This window comes from Solanum dulcamara, chromosome 4 (assembly GCF_947179165.1).
Source record: "Solanum dulcamara chromosome 4, daSolDulc1.2, whole genome shotgun sequence".
Taxonomy (NCBI): Eukaryota; Viridiplantae; Streptophyta; class Magnoliopsida; order Solanales; family Solanaceae; genus Solanum; species Solanum dulcamara.
In genome coordinates this window covers 82,058,417-82,084,567 of record NC_077240.1, presented here as the reverse complement: position 1 = coordinate 82,084,567, position 26,151 = coordinate 82,058,417, and the positions used below count along the sequence as shown (strand labels likewise).

Genomic DNA, 26,151 nt, shown 5'->3' with positions numbered 1-26,151 from the left:
AGGAAATTCGGGTTAAGTAAAATCTGGCATAAGAAGTTCCGATCTTTATGCAGAAACTCATGAATCAAATGTTAGCAACAGAAAAACAAGTTGACAAAACTCAGTTATACCGCAGTATATATCAAAATGCTCTTGCTTTCACCGAATGCAGACGATAAACCACCCACTTAGTTCAGATCAAACTGCAATAGAAGGTTGTAGCAGTTTGGAAATAGCCCTTAGCTGATCCACAAACATTCAAACAAGACAAAATATTGTATAATAGATTGTTGCAAATCTGGACTTCCCTGGAATAGATTCTCCAATATAGTGGACAAAAGAGAAACAACCTTGCAGATATCACCATCTATCATATGCTTATACTACATCTAGAACATAGTTTCTATAACACACTAGAACCAGGGAATTTCCCTCCAGCATGGATTTAACATCACTTAAAAAACTCTAGTTCATAGATATTGCATTTACAGTTTCCTAAAAACTCCTGTGGACTTCCGTGGGAAGATATCCATAATCTAGTTAGTGGAAAAGGAGAGGACGGCTTACAAATTTGAACGGTGAGATGGGTTAAGCCATCAAGATCCTACAATTAACCTGTGAATTAGAGGGTTAATCACTGCACTAGTGTGGAGTTCAGGTAATAAGAAATGATATGATGATTTAGTGATAGGCTGTTTCATTCAACTTAGCCAGGGAATTAACACCAAGGTTTAAAAGCATCCCCTATGTTGTGTGGTCTCAAATAGTGTAAGAAAAGAATCCACTAACAGCATGAAACTCCCTTTTGTTAGTTCATGCAGTACAAGGCAATCAATCATCATTCCTCGACCACTATGGGGCTTTCTTCATAAATTAAGAGCATACTCTATCAAACAAAAGGTTAAGTTCAACATTGCTTTAGACCTTCATCAAAAGTTGCAGATTTTCTTGCAAAGCATTGACAAGACACAACAAATGTTGATTATTATTCCTACTATTTTTTTCCAGAAGTAGACTATATATCTTACGGGAGGAATCAAGAGGCCACACTTTCAAACTAGATCTGACCCAAGAAAATCTTCAAGTCGAGACTCTCATATCTTAGAATTCATCCACCTAATATTATTGATCATCCCTATTTGGAGGAAAAAAGTGTCGCCTTGCATCATATTTTGAAGCATTTTATTTTTAGGTTGTGACCTCACCAGAGGCATGCCAATTTACATGAACTTTCCACTACATACTTCCACACCGCCTATTTCCTCACAAAATTTAAAAGTTACAACCCCAAAACTTCGTGATGCCTCTGGTGAAGTTAGTGTCTCACATCACATTAAATCTTGATTATGGCCATCCCTAACATGTAAGAGAAATCATGCCAAAAGAAGATATCAGTCCAATGAATACAGAAAATACAAGGTGGAGAAGTTCATTGGGTTTAAAAACTTGCAAGATTGGAGGACACAGTTCCAAAATTTGATGGAACTGCTGCAAAAAAAAAAAGAATTACATACGATAGTCATGATGTAATGGAGATGGGGGAGGGAGGTGGAGAAGTTTTTGCAGTTCAGGAGAAACTTGCAAAATTGGGAGGTCGCAAAGTTCCAAAATTTGATGGAATTGCTCCAATAACACAGAATTATACAAGATAGTCATGATGTAATGGAGATGGTTGAGGGTACTAGGAGAAGCTGCTGGACATCTAAAAGGTAGCCTTTCCATAGTCCTTGGTATCAAGAAAGAATTTGTGGAAGAAGCAAATCACATGTATCAGTTGGCATTTCATGCTCAGGCGCACAGACATGAAAATCACCTCCTTTTACATTGTAAGATAGTGCCTCAATATGGCGGGAAATATAGTCTAGTTTGGTCTTGAACGGATAGTGTCATATCAGCCTCTTAGATATGACTTTGAAACTTTGGACAGTCACATACACCTTGAATTACCAGATTTAAATCCAAACATGAGTGTGAACCATAACTACATTCAGGTGGAAGTCGTACAACGTGACAAACCAATTAAATCAGCATGCCAGCTCTCCTTAACTACAGATAACAATTCAGAAAGATCTGGCCAAAAGATTAAGGACAGGTTTCATGCCTCAGGTTTTCTGCAAAGCTCATGCTTGTTTGCAATCACTCCCTTCCTTAGCATATACAAAGGATATCATCAGCGTTCCATGCTATTTTAACTGAAATATCTAACAATCTCCTCTCATCAGCTATTAAAGGAGCAAGATTTCTAGACGTGTGCGTTCTCAAAAAATGATGTATGGATATGTGTGATCTATATGGTCATCCTTCCCAATATCTCCCAAGTAAAATATCGAATTTGGATCCCAAATTGAAGGGTTAGCGTGAGCTTATCCATGCGGTTATGCAGTGTATATCTATATGGTCTTCACTGTTGAAATAGAAGATAGGGATATTACAAAAAAAAATGCTAAAAAAATTATTGGAATTAAACTTAAAGGGCAAGGCCATATCATTTGCAAGCATCCATTTGCTGCAACTTAAAAGCAACAAAGAAAAGTCTTTCAACAACGAACGTGCGGAAACCCACCCAGCCACCCCCAGAAAAAGCAACAAATGTGTCAAAGAGAGCACGACTAAAGCATAACATACAGCAGAAAGAAACCACACAGCAAATGCAGTCATCATATAATGTTAAGGTAACTCCAGTAAGGAGGGAAAGAGAGAAAAACATCATGATATAGATAGAAATATCTGACAACATTCAATCATCTCAAAAACTATCCGTTACAAACTTCCAAAAAGATACAGCACTACAAGCTACTCTGTCTGATAATTTGGCGGCCAGGGTGCCTAGATCAGTTTCCACAAAAGGTAATGCACTCCTTGCTAAGACTGGCTCAATTTACATAATGAAGGAAAGAAAACAGTAACAGAAAGTTCCCTATCACTTATCTTTGGGAATACCATATTTCTCCTGAAGCTTTGTTATCTCGTCCTCCTTCTTCTTCTGGTCAAATTTCTTACTCATCTTCGCTTGCTGGTAATACAGAACTATCAAGTATCTGCCAAATAACAAAAACACCAAATATACATCAAGATAAGTATGTGAGTAGAAAATATAGAGAAACTATAATATATTAAAAAGCCCCCATTTTTTCTTGAAAAATAAGTCAAGATATAGCAGAATGACTGCTGACATACTGACATAGAACATCCATATAACTAATCCTAACTAGTTTAGAATCTACACCAAATATACATCAAATTAAGTAGGTTGGTACCTCTGATTTTGAAAAGGACTCCTGATTTATATTAAAAGACCATCTACTATCCCAGCAAAGACTTAAAAAACACTACATGAGCTCTTCCAATTTGTCCTATCCTTGGCGGACAGAGTTAGTTAATATGGGAGGTGACAAGTATCTCATAGCATTAGTTGAGGTGCACGAAAGCTAGACCAGACACCACGGTTATCCAAAAAAAAAAGACAATCTACTAACTTATTCTTTTTATGACCATGGTGTCCTAACCAGCTTTCGTGCACCTCACCTAACTCCACAGGATACATGTCACCTCCCACCAACAACAGGTACCAAATAACTCTATCCACCACGACTAGGAAAAAGGAAAGAATCACCTAATGTTTTTGTGCTTTTGTCTCCACTAGAATTTGAACCTAAAACCTCATAGCTCTGCTTCATCACCACTAGGTCACATCCTTGAGTGAAAGACAATCTACTAACTATTGAAATAAACTAATCAAAACTGAGCAGAATAAGAAGAAGGATTCATAAAACAGACCCCAACTAGTTCAGAGTTGAAAGCACTTCTTCTCCGACTAATGAAATCTACATAATACAAATTATAAAATTATTAAGGGTAGATTTAATTTCAAAAATAAACTAGTAATTTTTGAATCGAAACTGAAAAAAACTGAATAATTAAACAATTGTTGCATCCAATAGTAAAATTCAAGCAAATAAACCCTAAATGCGATTAGAAACAACGGAAATTAGGCAAAAGTTTTTGTTTTTTTACCGATTAGCGACATTGAAGCCGGAGAGATGATCGACAGCGGTTTTTGCATCATATATATCCTCATAGACGACGAAAGCAGTACCACGTGTATCCTTATTTGTGCCAATACGAATCTGTCTTATAGCACCGTACTTTCCGAAGATATCATACATCTCCTCGCTCGTGATATTGAACGGAAGATTCCGAACGTATAGCACCCTGTTCACCTCCGGTGGTAGCCGAGTATTGCCCTTTCGGAGACTTAACGCCGCCATAGTTTCGCCGGAAGAAGAGAAAGAAAATATTAAGCCGTTTTTACTTGGATTTTTCTAAGACTAGAGAAATTGAGTAATAGTTGCACAGTTTTGATTTATAGGGCAACTTTGAGGGAGTTTATCTTTTAGAAAAACAAAAAAGAAGGAAAAGTTATTGAAATTTGTTGTCATATCACAAAATATTTTTTTTATTCCAAAATATTTGTCAGGTTTTACTTCTCTAGAGTCGATTAGTTAAACTAAAAAAAATTTGATTAATATTTTAAATATATTTTATTTATTATATTAGTATGAAAAAATATTGAACTAGAAAAATGTAATTTTTGAATATATACAATTTTAATTTTAAAATATTAAATTACTGCAATTCAATTTATCTCTCAAAACTAGTTTAGAACAAAAGAAGTATCAGGCCTAAACTATTGAAATTTGTGTTTAATTTTTTTTAAAAGTAAATTAGTTAAATTAACTCTCAAAATGTAAAACTTAACTATTAAGTACGTAAAGAGTATCATGCCTAAACTTTTGAAATTTATATTTTACTTTTTTTTTAAAATAATTAATAACACTTTCAATCCTGTAATTATTAATCTTTATGATATCTGACTAGACGCATTTAACATTCAATTGCTTGAAAGTTCACTCTCGAAAATTTGTATTCATTAGTAGGAAAAAGCCCTTCAGTTGAAAACAATTAATCAAGATTGATTGTCATTCACGCTTCTTCTAACTATTGAAAGTGGAAAAAACAAGGAACGACGAGAATAGGAGGAGCGGTGGACGGGGGAGGACAGAGACGGAGGAAGGAGCAGCAAGGGAGGGGAGGGTTTTTCTATTTTGCCTTTTCAAGAAAAAATTAAACATATCAATTCATTGATTTGCCCACTTTGACATATTGTTTGCCAATTTCACTTCTGTCATGTAGAAGTGCCTATATGATCATTACCAAAGTTACAGTGTATTGACATTAGTGTCAACTGTAATAAGTTCATTCACAATGTTTTCCTTAACAATTAGTGTTTGGGTAATAATGTGCACGCCTTAGTGCCTTGCCTACAATGAAGGGGCAAAGGCAATGACAACTTATGCAAGGCGAAACGCCCTCCATATAAGCTTTATTGAGTTTTAGGGCGTTAGCACCCGCCTCAACTGAGCCTTCGACCAAACTGGAGAAGTCTCCTTTCTTATTGTCCAAATCCAATTACAAAATTTACAAGCTTGTTGAACCACAACTCACCAAACTATTCAATCAGAAAATAAAGAGAAATACTCGATACACTTACTGCTAAGCAGCTAAGAAAATATGCTTTATTTGAATCTCTTCAGGTAGGTCTCAGAAACCAGAAGTGTACAGCATATCAGAAATTACTAAAACTTAGTAAAGATCGTATAGCTTTTCATTCAGTTCTGATATAGACAACAAAACATCTTTTTTAAAACCACCCCGAGTTTATGAGTGTAATAGAATCTAACAAAGAGATGCTAGTTCTATGGCAAGATCTGCTTGCGACATAGTAAAAGTTACTTGCAACATCTGGAAAAGGAAATGTTGCTGATACATGTTGATCAACAGAGTGTAAAAACTGTGACCCAGAATTGGAACAATAAGATTCCTTTCTGCTGCAATCTTTTACACTGGCGAAACAACTTTGAGATGATAGGCTCTACCCTGATAGATAAACAGCATTTTCTTAGGCACCGCATAAGAACTTGACAGATCTCATTAGGCAGTAACATCCAACACACATATATTTCTATGTACCTTCCACACGAGCTAGCTTGTTAGTGTTTTTTCAGGGCATTCATTTTGTCCCTGAGATAGTATAGCTTGGCCCTCCTCACTTTTTTCTTGTCCAGCACCTTTATCTCCTTTAGGTTGGGAGAGTACCTGCAAATAATCGAATCACTTAAACATTAGGAGTCCAATCCTGTGAAAGCTCTATAAGCAAATTATGAAACACCTCTACAATCATTAATTACAATCGAATAATTTGAGCGTAAAACTCTACAAAAATCTTCTTTACAATTATACCCTTAAATTTTTGTAGGATTTTCTGCTTCATTTAACTAGTCAAGTCAAGTACTAAAATATGAAGAAAAAAAATTGTTATTAATTTTGAGGTGTGATGTGCCACTACGAGGATCCTTGATAGCAGGTGTATTTTTAACTTTTTGTTGGTCAAATATACCTTAAACTTAACATATATTTAAGGCTACTTAAATTTTAAAATACCTAAAGCTTATTTTAGCTGTGTCGCTTTCGTTATTTGCGTTATTCGTTATTTGTTTTCCCATATCGTTTTGAACTTCTTAGCCGTATCTGACCTCTTTTTATGCTTCTTTTGAGCCGAGGGTCTCTCAGAAACAGTCGTCCTACCTTGGTAGAAGTATGGTCTGCGTACACTTTACCCTCCCCAGACCCCACGTTGTGGATTTCACTGGGTTGTTGTTGTTGTAAAGCTTATTAAAAAAAACAGTTCAAGTGGTCAATCAACGGACATGGAGGAAAAATATATTAGTTTGTGAAATCATCAAATGACATTGTAACCGATTTGGAGAACTAAAAAGAACATTTATAACCAACTCAATGTCATTAAAAAGGACATCAAATTACAAAAGAAAATTAGGAGAAGGGATTAAGGGATAGTTTAGTCATTTAGGGGGTCTTATCCAAGAATTGTTAAACCCGAAATAAGTTATCCCTCCATTTTTTGGTGGTTTGGGCTTGGGACTTCCAAGTCGGAGGTCTCAAGTTCAAAACCCCTTGCCAAGGAAAGCAAGGGATTTGCCTTCTGGATCAAGCTCATCGCACCGCGCTTGCCTAGTGGGGGTTACCTCTAGGCAAATAGGAGCAGGCTAAGGGTTGATCTTTAGTGCAAATAGAAGCAGGCTAAGGGTTGATCTTTAGTGCAACCCCATCATGACCAAAAAGTGTTCTGAGTCACCTCCCACTATCTTAATACAAGTCTTATCTCGATCGTACATATCCTTGATGGCCCTAATGTAAGCCACAAGTACACCTTTAGACTCCATACATCTCCAAAGGACCTTCCTTTTCTAGGTCAATGAACACCATGCTAAACTTTTAGGTCAAAATAAACCAAACTTATATTATCACCCTAGGATCATTTCTTAATGTCATCCCAATGCCAATCATTACCAGAAAAGCATCACACTCTTGACCTTTCTACCATAACTGCTCTTATAGTAATGACTTCAATCAGGTTAAGCAAATAATCACTTTCCAAACTTAGATTTGCTCAACAGTGCAATACAACAACAACAACATACTTAGTGTAATCCCACAATTGGAATTTGAGGAGGGTAGAGTGCATGGTTGTATGCAGACCTTATCCCTACCTTACAGTATGATGGAAAAATAAAAGAGGACGACAACTACAACAAAATAGAGTTAATCGAAGTACAAAAAACAACTGCTAGTAACAGAAACAAAAGGACAAGAGCTACAAGAGTAATACTACTACTACTGGTATGAAAGGAGAAGATAGGCAACGCACAACTACCGACTAATCATATACGGTCCTCCATAATCTTCTATCTAAGCTAGTGGCGAAGAGAAAGCGAGCAATACCTTGTATAGGTTGGGTGGAGCTTAAAGAAGCAAGCCCCTATCAAGGGAAAGCCATTACACGCTCATGTCCATGATGAGTTGAAGTTGCGACATGTCTTGTCTAATCATCTTTCCCTAATACTTTTCCGGCCTACCTCTACCTCTCCTTAGACCCACGAAAGCTAACCTCTCACACTTTCACAATAATAAAAGGAAATAACAACATAACCTAAATCTAGCCATTGCAAGCATTAACTGACAACCAAAAGAGCGTTCATTAAAGAATGTAACAAACACATAATGATGACTTACAGATGAAATAGGTTTTCAACCCCAACTCCAGCCACAAGTCTTCTTAATCTGAATGTAGTATTTAAACCTGCGTTGCGCCTTGCTATCACTATGCCTTTGACAATTGAAACCCGTCTCTTGTTCTCCGGCACTTCCTGCAACATAACCATCATCCCACCAGTAAAACCACAGTTTTCCTTTATGTTTTTTCACGAGTAATATACTTTTCTTTTAAAGATGGAGCAAGCATACATGAAAAATATATGCAGGAGTTTTTTTCTATGAAATCAGTCCAACATGTTGGAGGATCATATGTGCACAAAACATAAATTAAAAATATGACTACCAAAACAACAGCATTTGTTCAATGCTGGTTGTCAAATAGGAATTAAAAAATGACGCATGATCCTTTTAACAGAAGCTTCTATACCAATTTGAGCTGGATAATATAACCAGGCTTTATATCAGGAATATCACTCTTCGCCCTTACTTCTTCAACAGCTTCCTTATCAAGAATCTACATCATAATAGAAATAGGATTTCCATTAGACATTGACGATATCATAAGTTCTTACATTGTATCAAAAGAAAAAGAAAAAAAGGGCAACAAAATAAGCCATCGGAGACTGAAGGAAGATATTTGGAAAAAAAGATCCCATCTTGTATACCTGCATTATATGTTTTGCTGTTTTATCAAGCCTCTTAAATTTGATACGTGGAGTCGCCAAAGCAGAAGCATCTTCAGAAACCATGTCAACTGAAGTAGCACCTGTTGTAATGAACCTTCTAGGGAAGCTTGGGACCATGTTATTGTGTTGCAATAAACATGATCTATAAACTTTGTAAGGTGATGTCAGTGAAGCATGTCTGTTGTGCTCAGAGTGAACAGACACGTTCAATCTAGTTTCGAGTAAGTTCTGAAAGAAGTTGCAGATACAATATCAATCCACAGAACTTCAGAAGAAAACAATAATAATTTCATTTAATGCTAAAACACTATTGATCAACGTATTCCACAGAGAAGAACCACCATAACAGCATAACATGTAATGTAGTTCTTCCATTCAAATTATTGGACACTGCAAAAGGCATGTTGATCCATATTCCATTAGCCACAGAAAATTAGAGCCATCGTAGCGCAACACATACAGCTTAAAATCACTCCATCAAGAACATACAGAGATTCAAGCATGTGTGCATGTGGAGCTGAGAACCGTTCTAATATAACTCATATACAACTTCTAACCAATCCATATTGTCAATAAATTCTATGTAATGAACAGACTCCAAAAGTTCCAATAAACACTTACTAGTCAATAATAATCAAAAACGAATTATCAAAATGCTCTTTATTACAGAAAAGACTATCAAAATACAACAACAACATACCGAGTGTCATAATCCCACAAGTGGGGTCTAGGGAGGGTAGAGTGTATGCAAACCTTACCTCTGCCTCATAGAAATAGAGAGGTTATTTCAGATAGACCCTCGGCTTAAAATGAAAAAACTATCATAATGATAAAAAGAAAACTCTGACATTGTAAATCAATCATTCAGAATTTTCTTCAACAACACGCACCATAAGACAAACACATTGTTCAGTATAATCTAACAGTTAATATAGAAAAGATTATTTATTTTTTGATAACTGTGGTGTCCGGACCAGTCAATATAGAAAAGATTAAGGAGATAAGAGTGATGAGAACTTACTCCACGCTCGACTTCATTCTTCTTAGAAGCATTGCCTGATTTACAAAATTAAAAAAAATACTTTCAACTCATTATCATCGAATATACAATATGGGGTCGTTTGGTAGTTTGTTTAGAGATGAGAGTTTAGGTGTTAAATCCTGCATAATAACTAATACCATGTTTGGTAGCTGGTTAGGAGGTAAGTTATGTGTTCCGGTTACAAATTAGAAAACCACATAACTAATACATGTGCAAGTTATGAGGATATCTATGTATTATTTTATGCAAAATAAAAAGTGGAATAACTAATACATAAATAAGTAAACTCTGCATTACTAATACTTGCGTAAAATAATACATAAATTATATCACAATTAATTTCTACATTACTAATCTTGCATAACTCTAATCAACTACCACCCCTAAGAGGTCGTTTCGTAACTAGTTTAGATGTGAGTTTTCCGGGTATTAAATTCTACATAAGTAATACTATGAATATTAGTTGTTTAGGAGGTAAATCATTCATGTATAAAATTAATAAGGTGTTTGGCTTACAATTTAGGACGCATAAATTAATATATGTATAAGTTATGAAAAAATCTATGTAGGTGGAATACCTAATACATGAATAACTAATCCCTGCATAAAGGAACACATAAATTCATTCATAACTAAATCCTATGTTACTAATATGTGCATGACTCTAACAAGCTACCAAACAACTCCTAAATACATACATCGCAAAAGAAAAAGGAAAAATCAAAATCCAGATCTTATGTCTCCACACACACACACATATGATCGTTCAACACTTATAGTTCAAGCCAATGGCAGTGAGGTAAACAGTAGAAAAAAGATGTGAATAACAGTAGCGTACCAAATTCAGAGCTAAAATGCCGATTATACAGAGCCACGGATGGACGAAAAGCCTCCGAGGTCAGAGACGAAGATGAAACAGAACCTGTTACGAAAAGGTTGCATTTCGGAGGAGACAAAGATGGCGTTAGAGCTCGGAGCTGAGAAGAGAGTCTTCTCCACATTTTCTTCTAGAAGAATATATCTACGATTTTAAACTTCTAGGGTTTCGGAGGTCAAATACAGAATCGGCGGCGGCGAGCGGCAGAGGACGGTGGCGCTTGCTGAAAGTGAAAGCGTTGCGTGGGTTCAGAAGCAGTAGCATTTGGGGGTTTTACACGAAAATTTTCTTAAATACTAATTTTCTCAAAAATAAATAAGAAAAAAACTTTTTCTCAAAAATAATAATAAAAAATACTTACACAATAAAAATCAGATAATTCTTTTTATAAATAATTTTAAAATCTAGTTTAAAGATAAAAAGAACTTGCTATCACAAATTCAAATAGTTTAATATCATAAAAAATCTTTCCTATTAACTTAAATTCATAATTATTTTACAGAATTTAATTAAGTTATTTATTTCATTGATAAATTTTCATAACAAGACTTATATGTCGAAATCGTAACTTGAAAATGTTATGTCAAACACACCTATTAAAATTGAAATAGATTAACCACATGATTTTCTATAACCATGAGAATAATAGGAGTTGCTTGTAACAAAAAAGTTAAAATCAAAAATAGACATCGAACTCATAAGGTCTTCTAATGTATGCTATTTGCTAACGATGTTATATTAATTAATGAAACCAACAAAAATATTAACCAAAAAACAAAAACAATGCTTGAATTATGGAATAGTACTCTAAAAACAATGCTTGAAAGTTATCAATGTATAGTTGGAACTTTGATGGATAATAAATTTGCCCGTCTACTTAAATAACAAATTCGAAAATTTTATATTTATGTATGTGATATCAATTAATTAAAAATGTGTTTTAGTCACATTAGTACATTCTAAATTCGGGTCCTTACTTTCTAGGAGCATTCTTGGCCATACCTAAGTTTCTTTTGAAAAAATTATGTAATAAAGCAAATATATGATATATATTTTTTATACACTACTAGAATTTGAAATAACTATCATTTGTAGTCATTGCTTCATAAATAAAGCTATGTTAATGCCCCCTCTCTCTCTCCTCTCTCCATCTCTCCCTCGCCTTTCTCCTCTTTCTCTCTCTTCTTTCCCTTTTCTATGCCCTCTCTCGCTTGCCTCTCTCATCTCTCTTCTCCCTTTCTTGCCTTTTCCTCTCTCTTTCTCTCTCTTTATGTAATACAAATATAGATGATAATAGTCAATGATACAAATAGTAACAGTCAATGATACAAATGATAACAGTCAATTATACAAATACAAATGTTAACACATAAATACAACACACAATACAACAGAGGAATACAAATACAATCTGTTACGAGTTACAACAACAATAAAATTGTATTTGTTGATACAATTGTATTTATCGATACAAATTGTATTCGTTAATATACTTGATACAATTGATTTACACCAACGAATTGAATACAATAGTCTTTGATACAATTATATGCATTGATACAAAACAATTATATTCATGATACATTTATCAATCAGATGTTCAATTATTGATTAGATATATGGATTAATTCTACCTCTCCCAAATCTCACTTACCTCTCTCTTTCCAATTTCGCTCGCCTCTCTCCTCCTTCTAGTAGCTAATTTTTAATACAAATCAATTGTATCAGTTATATTCCTGATACAATTATTGATCAGATATACAAATCAATTTTATCTCTCTCCCAGATCTCACTCTCGTCACTCCTCCTTATAATATTTAGCTACGAATCGTTATTTATCAAACTATAACTAAGGAGCTTGAAAATATGTCTAGTTTTATCTGTTTTTGAAATTTCTTCTTTCTCTTATACGAATAGAAAATATATGTAGAACTTATAGTACATTATAATTTTATTTAATTGATATTGGCTTTAAGATAACTTAAATGGGAAAAACACAATTATTGAAAATTTAATAACTAATCCCTAACTTAGTTGAAATTAATGCATAATAATTATTTAATCATCTAGGTCCAAGACACATTAACTTGACTAATTTAAATTCGTGCCTACCAAACCATACAAAGGGTAAAACCTGAAGACCATCTTCTCTCTAAAAAGCAGATCTTTCGAAAGCCGCCTCTTTACGTTCACAATGGTAGAGGGTGGTAGAGGCTTGTTCTTATTTTACCCGAGAGGTTGAATTAGCTCCTCTTAAGATGAAAGAAAAGATTGGGAAGGTAATGTCTACATACAACCCCACTGAATATGTTGTTGAAATCACATAATAACACAATTTTAAAAAAGAGAAGAATTTCATTCAGTCTTGTGCATCTTTAAATACAATCAAGCTAAGATCAAGGGAATGAAAGTAATATCCAAAACTGCACTCAATTCAAGATCCATGGAAGTAATCTTCTTCCACTATATTCACTGATGAAGGAAAAAGATCAAAGAAGAAAACTAAAGAAAAGAATAATTAAACACTGGCTTTGATCAGCTCCTTGGTTGCTGCTGGAGCCATTTGCTGAGGCTGCAATCACAAAGTTGAAAAATAATGAAGTTTACAGCCTCGGTCCGCGGAAATGTAGCTTTCAAGAACAATTGACATATAGTTAAACATGTATATATCAACAAGGATAGCAAGAGACAAATCAAGGATTTGAACTTCATGGGATCGAGTTCAAAATTCTACCACTAATCTGCTATTTATGCTTGCGTAGTTAATGTTTTAACATATGCAGGATCCGAACCAAAGTATGCTACATCCGCCCCTGGACAAAATACTGGAAAACAAATACGTAAATGAAATAACAAAAAGAACAGCAGTTGCTTTGATTACGCTTTTTTGAGCCTAGGTTCTATCGGAAACAACCTCTCTACCCCATAAAGGTAGGGATAAGGTTTGTGTACATCTTACTCTCCCCAGATCCCACTTGTGGGATTACAAGGGTATGTTGTTGTAATAGAAGCTCTTTCCAGCATCAGAAGGAACATAGAAGTGTTATCTAATACTTTAACTTGTAAAGTATGACTGATTTCTTTAACAAACTGATTTGATATGCATTAACACTTGAACCGAGGATCTTTAGGTAAGGTTTGCATATACTCTACCCTCCCCAAACCCACCAAGAATTTTCTCCTCTTTAGTGTAAATCTTGTTTTACACTAAAGACCCTTGTGGTCAGGCCCTTCCCCGGATCCCGTGCATAGCGGGAGCTTTAGTGCACCGGGCTGCCCTAGTGTAAATCTTGTTTTAGTTAAACTACATGATTGCAAAAATGAGAGAAATATTAAGATTAGAATTTATGGTTAGTACAGCCAGTACCGAGTTTCTAAGTGTTGTTACGAGCTGAGCTCGAACCTGCGCTTTCCTGTCTTCATCTTATATTTCATGTTTCTACATTACAAGTTGCAAGTAAGCAATAGCAGTAGAAATGGACGATAAAGATGTGGTTATGTTGTAGGTTAAACGCTTAAAGATGTCGCCATTACTTACCGGAGCTAATTCTTCCTCATGCTTTGGAATAAAAGCAGTATCAACTTTCCCGTTCTTAAAGTCCTGTTGAACAACAGACACAAAGCAAAATTAGGTTCATCAAAATCTCCAAAGTCGGTATACATGTTAAGAAAAATGGCAGTCCACCTACCTCGATATCAAGGATGAGTTTATGATATTCTATTGTGGTAGGAACTCCTGTCAAAAGAAAATGTAATTTGAGTGCTGGGTGGATTTTAAAACTCTCACGGCAACTTAACAGATCAACTATGTTTTCCGGTGCAAGTAAGCACTGATAAATTCAGGAAAACCATAGAAGGTTGGTCTTACCAGTGATAATGGTATCATCAAGTGCTCTTTTCATGCGCTCAATAGCCTTCTCGCGTGTTGGAGCCCAAACGATAAGCTGCAGCAGTTACATAAATATTTTTTGGGAAAAAGAAGATATGTTAATAGAAGGAAACAGTAGAACAAGCAGCAACAAAGATCAAACAGCTTTTGATAGCTGTGTTTTTTCAACTTCAAAATAACGGTCATCGATATGAGCAATCACAAAATAATCACGCACACTTCCAAGATCTCACCCCCAGCAGAAGTTCCCTCAAATCAGTAGACAGAATCCATTTAACTGCTTCTAACTTAACTATGGAAAGGTGGCTTAGATTTTCAAAATCAATAAAGATATCTGTCATAAACTAATCATCGATGTGCCTATAGAATTTGGTTACACACCGTAAAGGCCATAACATAATTGAACTTTTTATTTCTAACCATAACATGATTCAATGCGGCATTGCAATCACATTATGTGCATGCTCTTAACAGGCACCATGCCTTGAACTCGATGAGCTCCAAAAAGAGGGATTCTGTAAATATATACCTACTAGTGCCACTCTCAATGCTGTACAAGTGTAACTAGCTTCACAGGGATTATGGGGAAAATAGAACAATTAATTGTGAACATACAAAATGAAGATAACTAGTCATGAGATTACTCGTTTTCTTTTCACCAGAAATAGAGCAAATATTTAATTACTCAGAAGTGTGACCGCTGCCAGCATTTACAAAGGTCATAACTACACTATATCTAGTTAATCCTAATTTACCCATGAAGTATGCCCACTTTGCACCTTTCAACAAAGAATGTTGACTTAGTTACATGACCTGTTAGGCATTTCCATATACTAGTTTATGCTTGTATAAACTAATCATCGAAATAACAAAATATGTAGTCTCAAGACTTTATCTATTCTCTGTTTTGTAAGAGAAATATTTGCCGTTATTTTGAATTTGCGTGCATCTCTAAGCCAAAACTTGGTGATAATAAAAGATGAAAAACACGTCTTGCATAAGGTTTACTACCCCGCAAATCTACTTTTGGTTTTAAACATTCATTTGGTGGTCTTCCATGGTTTCTTCTGGACTTAGTAGCAATTGTACTTGGATAATTCGAAATGGGAAAAGCATTAAGCAGCGACTTAAGAAGAGATTAGTGACCTCCCAAGTGCTCCCACAGTACATGTCCCTAAAACAGTGTAAGAGAGGGTCGGGTTCCATGGAGAATGGGACAGGTAAAGAGAAAGAAATCCACCTTTCCTAGCAGGGAATCGTAGCTAGGTGGAACCACATAGTCAGGATAAACGTGGCTATCCATACGCGTAAATGGACCTCCAGCTGGTAAATATGCAGTGATTCTCCCTATTCATGAAGATAACAAGCTTCAGTTACCAGATATATCAGGTTAAATGCAAAACAGTGGAAGTAATTTCTATTCTGCTTTACAATCTGATCTCCATCAAGTAAAATAGGACGAGCATACCCAACAGACTGCAATTCAGTCATACAAATCGTAAATGTCATTTTCTTCTCACAAGTTTCACTTTTATGCAGACAGTTTTCAATGTAAATTTTAAGAACTCCAGAATTGAATTGCAAACTTTTTTTTTTCCAACAACATCAATTTCTTCTGAAATGTTTTAATTGGAGTAAAATCCACCATAATAGGCAAAGAACGGTGGTAAGAGAAATTGAGAAGTCATCAACTACCTATCTTCATCAACATCAATTTGCTTACCCAGGCCGATTGGTATCACAATAAGTATGATTCAACCTTAACTTGCAAATAAATAATTTGAGAGAGTCTTCCTTGAAGGTCATTAATCATGCTATAAACGAAAACATTATTCTACAGACAGAAATTCAATAAAACCTGGGCCAGGTCGGAAATTTTTGAAAGCATCTTCTGCGTTTATACGACATTCAATTGAATGTCCTCTAAGCACAATATCCTCCTGTAAATAAGAACGCAAATAAACAAATGAAAGATAATTAACTGTATTTCTGTTTTTGGCAATCTTAAAGATATCATCACTCAGAGAAAAAAATCATCATTTCTTCTCATTCTCTATCAACATTATATAACTCAAAGCAACAAAGAGGACCATTTTTATACACAACAAGTTACTTTCATACACCATAATTGCTAAGAATTCAACCACCAAATGATGGAATCACTTATCCATGCAATTTACTTTAAGCATTACAGACTTTTGAACTCTCATTTTGATATAGTGCAAGTCAAAACATAATCTTTCACTAAAATGGTTATAACTCATTTCCTTGTCGATCTTTTTACAGAAACAGGAGTCCAATTCAAAGAAAAATTGACTGTTCTCTGTTACCTGTTTGTATCGGAGCTTTTCTCCCATAGCGACACGGATCTGTTCCTCTATCAGATCAACAGAGGATATCATTTCTGTCACTGGATGCTCTACCTAGATGTTCAGAAAATTGACATATTACATTATTTGCTAAATAATATTAAAAGAAAACGACAGATTACATCTTTATCATTGAGTTTCTAACTATCTAAAAACTTAAATCTTGAACAGAACTTCTTTCACCTGAATACGAGTGTTCATTTCCATGAAGTAAAAAGACCCTCTCTCATCCAATAGAAACTCTATGGTACCAACACCAATGTAACCTATAGATGCTGCTGCTGCAACAGCTGCATCACCCATGGCTTTCCTCAGCTCTGGTGACAATGCAGGGGAGGGTGCTTCCTCCAGCAACTTCTGGTTTCTTCTCTGCACAAATAAGCCATTTCAAAGGTGCAGTTTGTTAGTGTGCCACATGACCTAACTAGATTACTGACATAGCTTAACAATGTAATGAATTTCTTAAACATAATTAATCGTTAAACTAGTGTTTGACAATCAACCAACCATATTACAACAAAATGAAGCATCGCCAACGACTTACAGAAATTATAATATGGAATAGCTTTCCAATAATGCAAATAATAAAAATGCAGAAGATCAAAAAAGGTATTTGTATAACATTGTACCTACCTGAATACTGCAATCACGCTCTCCAAAGTGTACAACATTACCATACTTGTCTGCCAAAACCTGCATACAGCATGAAGCTGTGAATCAGAAATTAATAGAATATTAACTGTATATTACAATGTCAATGGTTAAACCAACAACGATTACCACCTATAAGGAGATAAACTATCTACAATACATTCAAGAAATAATTCAGGATTATATAATTTTCTGCATGAGATTGATTAAAGATCATACTTTAGAAGAGAAATGCACTTTCTAATGGTCATTTATTTTACGTTGATCACTCGTGACGCTAAGGGCAAAAGATGCAACTGAGCCCCTCACCAGATTCAATAAACAGTAAACTCAAATAGGTTGAACTACAGATAAAACAGAACAAAGAAGGATCTCAGGCTAGTTGAAATAAAAGGACGAGGAGTTGAACCAGATCAAGAACCAGAACTAGTTTTTTTTTGAATAACCATGGTGTTTGGTCTTGCGCACCTCAACTAATTATAGGGGATACCTGCCACTTCCCGCCACCAATAGGCAGTGTTGTCAAAAGAAGGCACAAGCCCTAAAGCGGGGGCTCAAAACATGTTGAGCGCTTCACCTCGCTTAATGTGTGCTTCAGTGTCGTGATCATGACTCTAAGACAAACTCTTCCTTGCAAATAAGTTTTCCTGAAGAAGTGACCATTAAACTATTGATATTTCACTTTATAGTAAAAAAAATCAATTTCTTTGTCCATATATTTATTATTCATGCTTATAATTATTAGTCTTGGACTAAACATATATATTTGTAATTTTTCTCCATTTACGCCTTTTTTCATTTAAGTCCACATTTTATTTGTACTTTGCACTTGAAGCCCCATTGGACCTTGGTGCTGTTTTGCGCTTTTCGCTTTTGATAACACTGCCAATAGGTAACATGTAACTCTCTCCACCAAGGCTAGGACATGACAGATCGGAAGAAATCACCAAGTGTTTTTGTCTTTGCTGGAATTTGAACCAGAAACTTCATGTTCCTTAACCCCTTCATTAATCACTGGACCACACCCTTGGGTGCAACTAGAACTAGTTTGTTGCCTCTATATTCCTCTTCTACAAACCAAATTGATCCGGGAGCTTTTAATATGAACCATGATACGACCCAATATGTTGTTAATGACATAGTCCTTTTCCTTATCTTCCCAAGGAACCATGAAAAAGCTTTAAAACAAGAACCACTTTCAAGTGCCGCTCTTGTATATCTTCCTTCATTACCTCAAGTACTTGTAAGATTAATTAATAGGTTCTATCAAGCAAAAAAAAAGATCAATTAATAGTTAACAAGTGTCAAATGTCATCATACGTCTAGCACCAATTACTAAATCAGATAAGAAAAGACATAGGTACTATCCTGATTCTGCATCTCATTGCACAAAAATTCACCACTGGATGACAACTTTTATATATATATATATATATATATATATATATATATATAGTGTGTGTGTGTGTGTGTATTGTAGAAGTTGTTCATGATTGTTACACCAATAGCAAAACGTTTTTTTTTCTTTTCTAAGATTTTTGTGTCAAATATATGTGGGAACTTCGAGTCACAATATAAAGAAATAAATGTGTCAATACAAAAGAAACACAAATCCATAACTCGGACATTTTATGTGCGCACAAAGCCTGAGACAACAGCTCATTAGCAGTTGTAAGATGTAATGTCCAACATCCATGAGTTGTCAGTTAATTGATACATGTATACCAATTCTTCCCAAAACAGAGTGGTGTTTTAGAAATAAAAAGTATTCCAGTTCTTTCCAAGAACTCACGTAAAACTTCAATCTCTATGGCGTCAAATTCATTTTTTTCTCAGTTAGAAAATCCTTTTGGTTAATGAAGTAAGGTGCAACGATACCTGAAATTCAATGTGCCTGGGATTTTGGATGTACTTCTCCAGATAAACGCCATCATTTCCAAATGCAGCTGCTGCTTCACTCTTAGCTTGCTGAAAGTGAAAAAAGACCAAGCTTAGCGACAAAGCCACAACTCTGGTGTAAGAACAATTATGCTTCATGATAGGTTTTGTGGGGTCTGCTAGATTACAAATGATTCATAGAAAAGGACGATTAGAAACCATCATGGAAGAAAATGCTGTGCAAAGCTTATGTAAAAAGAGCTTCCATTCACATGCATGGGGCACGAATGCTATGAGATATGATCAAATGCTCAGGGAATAATAATAATAATAATAATAATAATAATAATAATAATAATAATAATAATAATAATATCTGAAAATAGCAAGTGCCTGAAGAAAGCAGAAGAGGATATGCAACAGTCACATCAATAACAATAACAACATACCTAGTGAAATCCATTTAAGTGGGTCTGGGGAGGGTAGAGTATATGCAGACCTTACCACTACCTCGAGGAGGTAGAAAGACTGTTTCCGAAAGACCCTCGGCTCAAGCACCTCAAACCCAAGTAAAAGAAGAAGAAGAAACAATGAAGAAAGCATAGCCGCTAAAAAGAAAGGCAATATAAAGTCTACAGTTTCCTCAATAACAAAGTACACGAAATACAACTTTCATCTATATAAAAATTCCAAAAGATCTCATTGGATGAATCTCCAGGGATTAAAGAAGTCAAAAGCAAGAGACTGATCTTCACCTACTATGTTTGAGACTTAAAAATTGACATATGATGCAAAGAAAAGTACCTGTAATAATTTTACAAACTCATCAGGTTCTTTAGCAAGACGCATTCCACGTCCACCACCACCAGCTGTTGCCTTCAAAACATAAAAGCTTCACAAGTTCAGTGACAACCCTTCAGACGCGCAACTTATATCACTTTATTTCGAGCAAATAACTTCCATAATTGTGCATCAAACATCCTTTTCTCTTTTCCCTTTATTATATTCTTGATAAAAATTAAGCATTACAACACTATATCAAAGCAAGCAGATAAGAACCAGAGATAGCAACAGGTTTATTTTCATTGTACCACAGTACCGATATTCAACTATGTAACTTTTCATACTAAAGGAATGGTTGATTCAAATATAATATTTGATAGTGAAGCAGTCCAGTAAAAATTTTCAAAATGAGCAAAGTAAATGGAGGCTTCACTTGCATCAGGTTATAACAATTGTTCCAGTTGAGAGTGTCGCTTATTGGCGTCTTTCTTTGCATTTATCCAGAAGAGGGTTTGCAAGAAGCATGGAGTCGGTATCAGTGTAGTAACAATCTTCTCTGGAAATGTAAGATAGCTTTAGTTATGCCCATAAAATCTTGCCCATTTAGTCATGTTAAAAATATCTTTCCGAGACCTGACAAGTTGATGACTTGATCCTTTATTCGATATTACCATTTAAGAACAATTTACTCCATCAAGTCCTATACAGTTCTCATTATTAGAAGAGAAAATTCACTAGAAGTAGAATGCAAGAAAAGAAGTTTCATGTCATACACAACTTCTGTGGCTAAAAGCAGCAAAACTATGTATGAGACAAGGATGACAACTGTTGAACAAACAAGACAATCAGTCTCTTAATACAAAAAAGTATTCAAGACAGGCAAATATTTTCACGAAAGTCCATAATGCTATAGTCACCTAGTATTAAAGAGACAAGTCTAACACGCAGATCCAACAAGCCAATCAGTCCCCAAATGCACAAAATACTTGAAGATAGGTATGTCACATATACTGATATAATCACTAGAGTAGAAGGGATATATTTAAGAACCGAACCTCACGGCACAGAGGATTTGATAGTTCAGTTTTGAGAAAAGTTACCTTAATCATCACGGGGTAACCAATCTCCTCGGCAAGCCTTACACCTTCTTCAGTGCTCTACAATGGGGATCATCTAGCTATTAATAAGTACCCACGAAATAGCAACACTTATACAAACAAATATAAAATGTATGTACGCATGACGATGTTCAAATGACAGGAAATGATTCAACATATTACGGCATGACACACAGTGATACCTGCAATAGTCCGTCACTTCCTGGTACAGTTGGAACACCAGCATTCTTCATTGTATCTCTAGCAGTGGATTTGTCACCCATGACTCTTATACTGTCTGGCTGCAATTTTAAGATAAATCTTTTATAATGATGTTTACATTTCCACATGTTTTGAGCAACCACAAGTGTTTTCATATTTGTGGTGTTGGGACCAGCTTGTGCACCTCGACGGATCCACAGGAAGGCTGTTCGGCCAACAATCACCGATTATCAAGGCAATCCTGCCTACCAAAGATGAAGCAGATGGGCCACACCAATTGTTGCTGCTAGGATTAGAACCAGGGATCTCCAGGTTGTTACTTCCGTGCCTCAACCACTAGGTCATCCCCTTGGGATGAATAACCATGTTTATTATGGCTCTCTAGGTTAAGTAGAATGTGCGATATTGTCCTTTACCACCTTTTATTTTTCTTTGGTGAACAGGGTTGGAAGTGGATTTTACAAAAATAAGATATTACTTAAAAGCCAGAGAAAGCTGTTGCTAAAAGACAAAGAATGTAAGTAATCCCCTTAATTTATGTGGTTATTAACCAAAACATAACAGAATACATTCTGGGGCAAATGATGCATATGCTTCCGTTGAGCAAAGGGAATGAAAAGACATGGTTATGAATGTATATGTTTGCTGTTTTGGAAAAGAAACAAGAAAAAGGGACCTTCATCAATAAGTCACTAATCTCAATAGAGAAGCTAATACTTCTAACTTATCATGCTAGGGAGTGTCAGATTATTGTATTAAAACATTCAGCTTACACTGAAATAAATATCTTCTGATGGAAGAACTACCAGGTTAGTTATAAGAGATGTAAATATACCTATTTGAAAGATCTTATTGAGCAGAAGACAACAAGCTCTCTGGGTCATATCACAGAGCTCTATTTGAAATTCACATGGCTGAAAATATTTCAATTTATCCCAGTAATTTCTTGGCGAAGAAAAAAAGAAATATTTTTGTCCAAAAAAAAAAAGAAACATGCGGTTTTGTCTTTGACCAAATATTTGACTATTTACCCACAAAATGCCAGCTAATTCTTAGAAGCTTTTTTTTATAAATGTGGTGTTGGGGCCAGCTAAGCACACCTCGAGTAATTCTACAGGGTACCTACTACATCCCACCACCTCCCACCAGCACAGGTACCAGAATAACTCTGTTCACCAAGGTTGGGACAGATGGGAAGAATCACCTTGTTTTTGCCTCATCTACTTCATTGACCTATGCCACACCCTTGGGTGCCTTAGAAGCTTCCATTTTACATAAAAAGACACCAGGGTCAGCTGAATTTCTTCAAATTATACACGGATTGACAAAACAGATTAAGATTTCACCATACCACTATACTTGGTGTAGCAGTGATAATAGAGATCATGAGCATCTGCGTAATAATCAATATATACCAATACTTCTATGTCTTGAATTGATGACTTTAATATCTAATATGAATTGATCAAAAGATAAAGGATAGATTAGAATAATGCTCAGTTTTACCTTTTGTGTTCCTGTTTTGTTAGTATCTACTGAATACAGCACCGATACCACGGCAAATACGGATGCCTTCAGGTTTAATATAGGTAATAAGATAAGAACTTACATTTGGCCCAATAAAGTTGATTCCATGTTCTCTGCACATCTCAACAAAACTTGCATTCTCAGAAAGGAAACCATATCCAGGATGCAACATTGTACATCCGCGACTGATAGCAGCAGACAAGACATTTGGGATCACTAAATACCTGTACATGGTAAATAGAGATGTAAATGACTTAATTCTTGGAGATGAAAATTATGAAACGAAGATCAAATAAAGATAAGAAAATGAAGAATCTTCTTTTGGTGCACCCATGTAGTTCCAGTTTGTATAGACGATTGGGCATCGTTTGGAGAGAACCATATTTTGTAGGTTTCTCCCTTTTTTGGTATAACTCTTGTATACAGACATAATGGCCTTGTCATTATCAATGAAAATCTTTTACTTGATATTAAAAAAAAAAGCAAAGTATTTAACTTAGTTTTCAATAAGAACAGCAGGTTTGTGATAACTTACGATTGATTACTTGGTGCCTCTCCAATGCAAACAGATTCATCAGCTAGCTTCACATGTAAGGCATCTTTATCGATAGTCGAATAAACCGCAACACAAGGAATTCCCATCTCATGGGCAGTTCGAATCACACGGACAGCAATCTCTCCTCTATTTGCCACCAGAATTTTCTCGGTGCGACATGTCACAGTAAGAGCACCATACTTGCGAGATTTAGTACTAACTCTGTGTGCTTGAGCAGTCTGCCTTGGAAAGTTTATCCTATTTCCTGCCATAAAGCTACACTGCGAGCTCCTAATATTGCTTGTTCTCCCCATAAATAAACCCTATTCAGAACATGCAGCCAAAGTTTAAGGTTATCTGTAGCATCAAGATCTTCACTTGGCAGGCAGAAAGGTGCAAAAAAGTAGCATATATTTCAACTCATATAGAAAACACCAACTAAAAAAATGCACCATAACATACACTCTCTGGGACTCTCAGCTTGAGATGTGTGCAAAAACGTTTACAGATAGAAAGAAAGAGATAAATGTGCTGACATAGAAGACTCAAAACAAGGTGGAAAGCAAATTCTCCCTACCTCTCTTTTTACATGATGATGTTTCAAGTAGTTTTAAGAAAAAAGAAACACCTTTAACATAACAACAACAACAACTACGCGCAGTCACAAACAAGTTGGGGTCGGTGAATCCTTATTTCATCATTTAAGCTCATATCATAGTAAAAAATAAATACGTTAAAAGTATATATAAAATACTACTAGTAATATAAAATAAACAATAAAAAACTCCATACAAGTCTAAAACCTATCCTCAACTAGTAGTTATCACATGTATGGATCTTTTTTTCAGTTGTGCCCTATCTTTAGCTAAGTCTGTATTGACACCAAGCATTTGCAGGTCTAAATTACCACATCATATGATTTTTTGTTAGCAATTAAATATTACTATCTAGTGGTATTCAACCTGTCATGTCAATTCCCAGAAGAGCATATCATTAATAACAAAGCAGGATTTTAAGATTAGCACACATTACATGTCGAATTGGTCTTACGGGAGTAGAGCAAACAGCAGATTTGCCACAAACGCTAGTCATGGCTGCAGAATCCATTTCCTGATCAATGTAATTCAATTCCTGTCTTCCTGCCAAGAACAGGGAAAAAAACAAATTTTTAGAACATTGATTCAAGACCCACAAGAACAAAACAATGCAAAACAACAAAATGAAAGAAAACAAGCAAGTTAGAACTGTAATTAGCTTTAGTCTGTACGCATTAATCTGACAGAGAGAAAGAGATGTGGAAGCAGAGAAATGGGGAGGTGGGTATGGAAAAAAAAACAAATCTTTAGAACATTGATTCAAAACCCACAAAGAATAAAAAAATCATAACAAGAAAATGAAGAAAACAAGCAATTAGAAGTGTAATTAGCTTACCAATTACTACTTCCTCAGAGAAATGAGAATGAAAGAGGAGGTGGGTGTGGGGTAGATTTGAAGAAGGGGAAGGTTGCTGTCGATGAAAACAAGAAAGCAAGAGATTTGACTATAGGATTTTCCAAACAAGATTGAATTGTCCGCCAAAAAAATGCGTTACAGGTTTTACCTGCAAATGGGCTGTGATTTGGTTCAGGAGTACGCACAATTTAGGAGAAAAGGCCACAAATAGTACCTTCAATTACCGGAATTGTCTAAAATAATCCTTTAACTATGCTCTCGTCTATCTTTTTGTCTCATTTAATTCTTTAATTATTGAAACTTTTATTCTATCTATTTTTATACAAACACCATCAGAAACATCATTAGTTTATTAAGCCATTTTCTACACAAAAACAGGGCATTATAATTCAATACTACTGATTATTAATGAAAATAGAATTACATTTTTTGCTCAATTGTGCTCCTTACTTTTGATTCTGTTATAACTCAAATAAAATAACGACAAACAACATAAAGATTTATGACAAATGAATAAAATATAATTTCATGAATTCAAAGTATCAAAGATCATTTGCGGTCTTTCAATTAGTAACATAAACCAACCATACAATACTATCATTTGTTGACGAACTTATACCACTAGATATAATGTTGAATTATTTTTTTTATTAATAAAATCACCCTTGTTCACACAATATGCCTGGAAGAAGCGCTACTACATCAAATACTTCAGGCAGCTAGTCAATCCAAAATAGAGGTGGCAATAGTTGTGCACGTACAATTCAAAATTATAACAGTTCTCATCTGAATATTCTCAATAGTTCACACCAAAAAGTAGCCATCTGATAAATCATAAGCAATAACATATCTCGAATTAATTCTATCCCAAATATTTTGCTTCAAAATTTAGCAGTCAAATCCTTTAATGCAAGCAGCAGCTATGCAAATGAATCCTTGACATTCTTATTTAATATTATTGCATGACTTTTTTTTTGATGATCTTTGTCTCTCATTAGTGGGAATAATCAAGCTGAGTTCCTTTCTAATTC

General features: G+C 35.1%; 3 protein-coding genes across 8 annotated transcripts; all 3 read right to left on the bottom strand.

Annotated features, from left to right (window-relative positions):
• Positions 1–2,665: 2,665 nt before the first annotated feature.
• LOC129885228 (splicing factor 3B subunit 6-like protein) lies at positions 2,666–4,331 on the bottom strand. The gene is made up of 2 exons (XM_055959429.1): positions 3,994–4,331; positions 2,666–3,017 (listed from the first exon to the last, which is right to left on the bottom strand). Exons 1-2 carry the CDS (start codon positions 4,245–4,247, stop codon positions 2,900–2,902), a joined length of 372 nt encoding a protein of 123 aa, XP_055815404.1. The 5' UTR covers positions 4,248–4,331; the 3' UTR covers positions 2,666–2,899.
• A 1,202-nt stretch (positions 4,332–5,533) lies between these two features.
• Positions 5,534–10,984, bottom strand: LOC129887967 (50S ribosomal protein L19-1, chloroplastic-like). The gene is made up of 7 exons (XM_055963227.1): positions 10,679–10,984; positions 9,820–9,854; positions 8,778–9,026; positions 8,540–8,626; positions 8,131–8,264; positions 6,010–6,135; positions 5,534–5,916 (listed from the first exon to the last, which is right to left on the bottom strand). The coding sequence occupies exons 1-6, from the start codon at positions 10,839–10,841 to the stop codon at positions 6,030–6,032; spliced, it is 774 nt and encodes a 257-aa protein (XP_055819202.1). The 5' UTR covers positions 10,842–10,984; the 3' UTR covers positions 5,534–5,916; positions 6,010–6,029.
• Positions 10,985–13,052: 2,068 nt separating this feature from the next.
• Positions 13,053–25,395, bottom strand: LOC129887965 (biotin carboxylase 1, chloroplastic-like). Of its 6 annotated transcripts, none has more exons than XR_008766521.1 (18): positions 25,100–25,395; positions 24,701–24,807; positions 23,669–23,991; positions 23,216–23,357; positions 21,588–21,686; positions 21,388–21,444; positions 20,309–20,380; positions 19,505–19,594; positions 17,609–17,668; positions 17,159–17,344; positions 16,937–17,029; positions 16,465–16,546; positions 15,847–15,953; positions 14,586–14,661; positions 14,407–14,453; positions 14,256–14,318; positions 14,085–14,156; positions 13,053–13,289 (listed from the first exon to the last, which is right to left on the bottom strand). XR_008766521.1 is itself a non-coding variant. In XM_055963223.1 (18 exons), the coding sequence occupies exons 3-18, from the start codon at positions 24,773–24,775 to the stop codon at positions 13,236–13,238; spliced, it is 1,626 nt and encodes a 541-aa protein (XP_055819198.1). In that variant the 5' UTR covers positions 24,776–24,807; positions 25,100–25,175; positions 25,269–25,395; the 3' UTR covers positions 13,053–13,235. The 6 variants fall into 6 exon arrangements, 5 of the variants coding, with proteins under 5 accessions (XP_055819198.1, XP_055819197.1, XP_055819199.1 ...); XM_055963223.1 differs by lacking the exon at positions 14,085–14,156 and having other exon boundaries at positions 25,100–25,175; positions 25,269–25,395; XM_055963222.1 differs by lacking the exon at positions 14,085–14,156.
• Positions 25,396–26,151: the final 756 nt, after the last annotated feature.